The 6,680-nt window shown below is 38.5% G+C and overlaps 1 protein-coding gene across 2 annotated transcripts; it reads right to left on the bottom strand.

Annotated features, from left to right (window-relative positions):
* Positions 1 to 3,097: 3,097 nt before the first annotated feature.
* Positions 3,098 to 3,922, bottom strand: LOC103149906 (gamma-crystallin M3-like). 2 transcript variants are annotated; one of them, XM_007569278.2, is made up of 3 exons: positions 3,841 to 3,922; positions 3,490 to 3,732; positions 3,098 to 3,407 (listed from the first exon to the last, which is right to left on the bottom strand). In XM_007569278.2, exons 1-3 carry the CDS (start codon positions 3,847 to 3,849, stop codon positions 3,129 to 3,131), a joined length of 531 nt encoding a protein of 176 aa, XP_007569340.1. In that variant the 5' UTR covers positions 3,850 to 3,922; the 3' UTR covers positions 3,098 to 3,128. The 2 variants fall into 2 exon arrangements, with proteins under 2 accessions (XP_007569340.1, XP_016535793.1); XM_016680307.1 differs by lacking the exon at positions 3,841 to 3,922 and having other exon boundaries at positions 3,490 to 3,750.
* Positions 3,923 to 6,680: the final 2,758 nt, after the last annotated feature.

Genomic DNA, 6,680 nt, shown 5'->3' with positions numbered 1-6,680 from the left:
CTGACAGTAGACAAAGACAGTGTACCCCTCTATTGTTCAAATTCCTGACCTGGCAAAATACTATTGAAGCCTAGAGCATTTTGAGTTGCTTACACATATAGCAGTGGGGCCATGACCATTGTTTAGAAATTTCTTTTAAAAGCATTTTTTTTTATGGAAATTGAGTTTGTCTATAATTGATGACCTCATGAATGATAATGTTATTCCTAATAGCATAGAAAAATAGAAATTGCTTTTGTATTATTTGTGACGGTGAATAGAGAAAGACATGTTTCATTTGTTGCTGTCTGTACACAAACTTAAACACTGAGTTAACCCTTAACGTTGATGATTTTTATGTCAACATTTTGCATGCCACAGACTGCATGCAAATGTTTCATTTGTCGTTTGTACAGTGGTCATGTAACCAGCCTTTGTGTGTGACACACACATACTCAACAGCTGATCTGAGATGCTATGACTTTTTTCTACAGTATAAAAATGTATTTGACTTTAGCAGTGTTTTGATATTAGGTGTTGCACAAAAGCACTGTATGTTGATGCATTGCTAACATGTATCAAGATAATTTGATATGACTAATAGACTTGACCTTTAAAGTGTTACATATCTTTGAGGAACAGTAGATAGAGGATGAATAAAAAATAAAATTGGTTATATCTGCAAGAGGTGGTGATGTATTCAGCGTGTTAGTAATGGACTGGTTGACCTTGACAGAGTAAAACAGCTGACTACCAGCCTACCATGTGGATAATAGGCATGTCTCTTAGCAGGGTACGTTATGAATATCAAGCAAAAAATAGAAAAAAATCCTGGACAACCAACCTGCTTCTGGGTGCAAAAAAGTTGACAAAGTTCCACAAAGATTTTAATATTTTGATATTATAAGATCATAAAAGGATCAGATTAATTGAGGTCCACATAATCTACACTTAGTCACTTTCTGACTTTCCAGTGCTAGCTATCAAAAGTTTATAAAAACTAAATAAGTCTGACTCTCGTTTTTTCAAACTTTATTTGCAAAATTAAACAGAACAATAAAATGATCAGAGATGCATATTACAGCATTTATAGCCCAGCTTCCTTGCTGAGGTGATAGTCCTACTGCTGTGACCCTAAAGTATGAATGCGTTTTGGGTGAGTGTGAATCATCCTACAGTTCAGAGGATCTCTGTTATTGGACGTAGCCCACATCATGTTGCTATGGAAATAAGAAGTTTCAGAAAAAAAAACATTCAGCGATTGATGACCGACTTAGACCGGTAGTCTCAAACATACGTGCCCCAACCCCCAAAACACATTTCTTTGTAAATATTGTAAATTGCTATGTATTTTAGTCTGAGTGTCCTGAGCTTTATTCTGCATGTGCGTCAGAAAACAACCAGAGAACACAACTACTGTTAGAATGCCAGGCATTGCCTTTCCGTGTGGAGTTTGCATGTTCTCTCGATGGAAGAGGTTGTTCTCTCTATATGCTCTGGTCTCTGAGTGTGACCGTCCTGTCCTGTCCATTACAGACAGGCACCAGGCCCTGCAACCCAACAGAGGTAAGACGGGTATGGACAGGCCATTCATTTTTGACACGGGTTGTTTTCAAACCACTCTTTAAAAGCTTAAACACAAATCGCCTTTAATATGTTTGTTTAATTAAAAACCTGATCCTGTTAGGTAAACCCATGAGCCCACCTTGTTTTAATTATAACCAAGGGTGCGTTATCTTTACCTCTAAGTGAGTTGCTAGTCATCAAGATAGAAATGGAAGTCAATCCTTGTACCTCACCACAGTTCAGGTGAAGCGACACACGTGAATCATTTTAGAATCACTAATTTCACTCTGTATTTTTTTTTTATGTCGATGTTCAAGGGATCTCTAAAGTCACAGAGAGAGAGAGACAACTACAAATAAGTTGTACCTACCTGCCCACCGAACAGTGACACAATGAACCCCTTCCTCCTGAGCCAATGTTGCCCCAGATAATGTTAATATATTTTGTAATACTAATAATAATTTGTTTTATTTTAAGTACCTTTTGGGACTCTCAAGGTCGCTTTACAGTAAAAAAAAAAAACACAATAGGATTGAATGCACTTATGGTGTTATTTAGCTTTAATTATGCTTCTTGTTTTAACAGGCGTTGCAATATTACAATAACACGGAGCAATATTTTTTAAGGGGCTCTGTTGCTTAGGAGATTTTGATGATTTAGACACTTTGTATTGTCATTTATGTCACTATCACAGCAAAGCTCAAAATATTTGGATAAAACTATAAGTATATATTTCTAATCCTCGTCTCCGGGCTCTTCTTCCACTCTATTCTGGCTGGCTGAATAATTTCCAGTTCTGGCTTCCTTTTTCCAAACACATCATCTCAGATTTTATCCATATTGAAGTGTTTTTCAAAATTTTATTGCAATAATGCATCTTAAACATAACGTAAATACAGTATTGAATGTCTAGAATTAGCAGGTAATTTAAAGGTTAAATTTGACAGCAGTTGATGTTTTATTTGTAAGAAAATGTCAGATTAAGGTATTTGAGTTGTAAAACAGAAAGTTATTTGGGGAAACACAACAGTATTAGGGAATTAATGTTGTTTTGTACCTGGTAATGACACGTGCATACTGGATAGACAATAACATGAGGGATTCACTCTTTAATCTTTATCTGCAAGTGAGTGAGCAGAAAAGATTTTTCACTAAAAGTGCATTCTGTCATTGATTTGCAGACAGCTTGATTTTGATCATATTTGATCAAAATTATCATCTTTATTTAAGGTTCTGACAACCGTTAAGTGACAGAGTTGGGTTGCTGACTCGTGATTTAATGCGGTGGTTGGTCCTCAGCTCCCACTGTCCCATGCGTTTTAAATGTGTCTCTGTTCCTCATCAGATCCTAAAGACTGCATGACCTCCTCTGCATTCCATTAAGTGTTGCTGAAGGCTGGTAATCACTATGTTATTTATGTCAGCAAGGAAACACTTAAGACATGCAGGGCAGGAGGCTTGAGGTTGCAAAGAGGAATTTATTGTACCCTCTTTGCAACTTTTCCAGAAATAAAAAATATTAATAATTAAAATTCTAGCGTTGTAGAAAAGATAGAAAAGAGAATGAATAACTTTATTGAAATTTAGTGGTAGGAATCCATGATCCTCCTCATGCTCATGAACTTGGTTCCTCCATATCCCATGTCCCTGAAGTTCCTGTACTCTCCAGGTCTCAGGTACATCATCCTGCCTTTGTAGTGGGGCTGCTCGTACATCAGCCAGTGGCCATCCATCACATGGCAGGACATGCAGTTGGACATGCGGTAGCGGTCCATGAAGGAGTCGCAGTCGTCCATGCACTCGTGCATCTGACCACCGAAGTTCTCTCTCTCATAGATCCTCATCCTGTAGGATCCCCTGTACTGTAAAAGGATTTGAGAAACCCAGATTAGATCAGGCTTTGGCAGTAAAAGTAAAACGTTGTGTAGAAAGGAGACGCAGTACCATGGGGATCATACGGCAGGACCTGATGCAGTCAGACATTCCCATCATGCTCATGTAGTCTGCGTACTCTCCCCTCCTGATGAAGTACTGGTTTCCCATGTAGTTGGGGCGGTCGTAGACCATGAAGCAGCCGCTCTCCACCCTGCAGGAGTGACACCTGCTCAGGAAGGAGGTGAGCTCTGCACAGTCGCTGCTGGTCTCATAGAAGCGACCCTGGAAGTTCCTGTCCTCGTAAAAGATGATCTGAGAAGACGAAATCATCAACTGGAATCAGTTTATTTTTTATACAAATATAAATTTGGCATCCTTACATTTAATTGAAAATGTTGATGACTTTCATGATCAGCCTACCTTGCCCATGATCCTAGTCTTCAGTTGGTTCCTGTAGAACTGAACTGTGGCTGATGTGTGGTCCTGGCACTGGCTACCGTTACTTTTATACTTGCTGAAAATAAAAATGTATGTTGGCCTTCTATTGTGTGAAGTCCCCACTCAGCAACATGCCATAAAAGACTATAGAGCTGCCAGGGCATTAAAGGGTCATTATCCAGCACTACGCTCTTCTGGTGGAAATGCATGCATTGCATACGTACAGCATTGTTGCTAAGCATAATGAAAAATAACGAGAAACTTCTAAACCTAATATGACACCTGGGCTGCTTTATGTTATATTTTTATTAGCAAAACAAAACTCTGGACTAGAGAATGTAACACTTACATTTAATAAATTTCAAATAAAACAGGATTTCACTTCAGATACTTCAGAGATGAAACTAAATATTTCACATCCATGATGACATTTCAAGAAAACCATGCAGAGTGCATCTGTGTTTTAAGGATCTTGAAAACTGGCTGAACCAATTCATACTGACAGATCGAAGCAATAAACCCAATGGAATCAGATATTGCTGCTTTTAAAGCTATTACAAGAGGTATGTTAATGAGATTTATATACGGTCAGTAACAAAACACTTTGCAGCAAATTTAAAATTGCAGGCCTAGAGCCGCTCTGGCGGGTTCGAGACTTGCCACCTCCTTGAGTTTACATCCAAACTCTGAGAGTGCAATCCAAAATGGATGACTTCCTGTCAGGTTCGAAAGAGGCAACAAAAGTGTATCTGGTATTGTGTACAATAAGAAGGCTGTCATTTAATAAGGTTAGAGTGATTCATCCACTTTAATATGTAAAGTGGATGAATCGCGTCCTGATCTTAATGAACAAAGATGAAATTATGACAATGATGACATAGATGTGCTAAGGAGTGCATTGTGATAACAGACTGACGGTTTGGTGGTGCTTTTACCTTGTACTTGGTGTTTGTTATGACAAAAAGTCTATTTCAAGGCTGAGGTGAGCCAAGCTGCGTATAGCCTGCAGTTTATTACCGTAAGAACTGATTAATTTTTTTAAGTTGCTAAGAAGAAATGCATAGGAGGCGTATGCTCAAACAAAACGTGTAAATTTCACAAAATGGTCCATTTGAACTAAAATGGGCAAAATGGACTGAGTCTCATATGTGTGCCACATTTCATAAGCCTCTGTCAACTGACAGATCGAAACAAGCATTGTAGAAAAGATAGAAAAGAGAATGAATAACTGTCAAAATGATCCACGATTAGTTATAAAAATAGACCTTATTTTGGAAATATTTATTTTAGATATAAAAACAATACAGTAATAATACTGTAGGTTATTTAGTTTTTATAAATTTTATTAAAATATTATCTGTCTTCTTCCTCAAACCGAGGAAGAGGACAGAGTTGGCTGTAGCAGCTGGTGTTTTGCTGCTGCCTTCCACTTTATAAATAAAACAATGAATGACACTTCTGGTTGGACTGTGTGATCTGGTACGTACTTCTATAGCTCTGTGTCCAGTTCAGCAACAGCTGTGCTGTTTAGAGTCTGGTGTGGTGGTAACAGCGACACCGAACTTTGTTACCACTGACACCGGACCTCTGTGGGTCTGGTCGGATCGGTGATGTCGGTACCGCAGGCAGAATACCTCCTGTTAGCATTTCAAAGACTGACCAGCTCTGTCTGTCTCAGCGCGGCATTAATTTTTATCTCATTAAGGTAACGATCACCTGTTAGAACCTTCGTTAGTTCTGCTGGTACAAATGACTCAAAGTGTTGTGGAGAAACATTCAGGGTCCAGATTAGGTCCTTCGTTGTGTTTCACTCCAGCTCTCACACTGCATTCACCTTTCTTTCATGTGGGAAATTATCCAGATTCACCTCAGTTTTTATTTTTATTTGTTTTTAATTACAGCCAATAGTGACACGGTGTGGCATTATCTAAAATTACACCAGTCAAGCGCAATATGATAAACAACTAGCCTTCCTGTATTTTACTATGTAGATTCCAGTACAGAATGGACCGTTATGCGTTATCAACCCATCAGTGAAAAAATGGAGACCTCTATGGGTGAAAAATACAACAAAAGATGTACATTTTTGAAGTAGTGATGAGTTTTGGTGTATCACAAACAACTATTTTTTTTTATGTAATAGGAAAATTGCAACATATTTAGGCCAACATGTTCAACTAGTCTTGGATCCTTTTAACATTTTCCTGGGTATGCCTTGGAAACATGTTGCTCCACACAAATTAAGCTTCCTCCCAGGGGTGAAGACCACTGGGGGGAACCAAGTTCCTTGAAGCCATCACAAGTATTCATCACCTTAAAAAATCTCCCACTTAAGATCAGCAGCACAGCCATCAAACAGTTTCCTCTTCTCACAATCAACAAACAGCTAAAACTCCTTGTCAATCACAGATCACGTTGTCCTTTCACATCATACAAATCAGTCTATCAAGCGTGTGCATCAGACCTTCCTGAGGAGATTGCACAACCAGGGTGTGGCTTACAACCTGCAATATTTACCTAAGCGCTCTGCTCAGGATTTGTGGGTGTGGCTTTCATAAAAATAAATTAGTTACTTTATATACAAGAAAACATATTGTGCACAATCCTCAAGATTTTCCTCTGATCATTACATTAATCATGTCAGACAGACATTGGTGTATCGTTCTGTGCACATGTGAACTTAACAGCTGCTACCGTCTCAGATCAGTATCACATCACTATCTCACACTTGTTCTGCAGTCCCATATGGCCTCTTTCAGTAGTGGTTAATGTGCATTTAACCCCCAAATCAACTTTTTTTTCCTGATAAATTGTCTAAGCAG

The sequence above is a fragment of the Poecilia formosa genome, unplaced genomic scaffold (genome assembly GCF_000485575.1).
Source record: "Poecilia formosa unplaced genomic scaffold, Poecilia_formosa-5.1.2 Scaffold239, whole genome shotgun sequence".
Taxonomy (NCBI): Eukaryota; Metazoa; Chordata; class Actinopteri; order Cyprinodontiformes; family Poeciliidae; genus Poecilia; species Poecilia formosa.
This window is presented reverse-complemented; position numbering and strand designations above follow the sequence as displayed.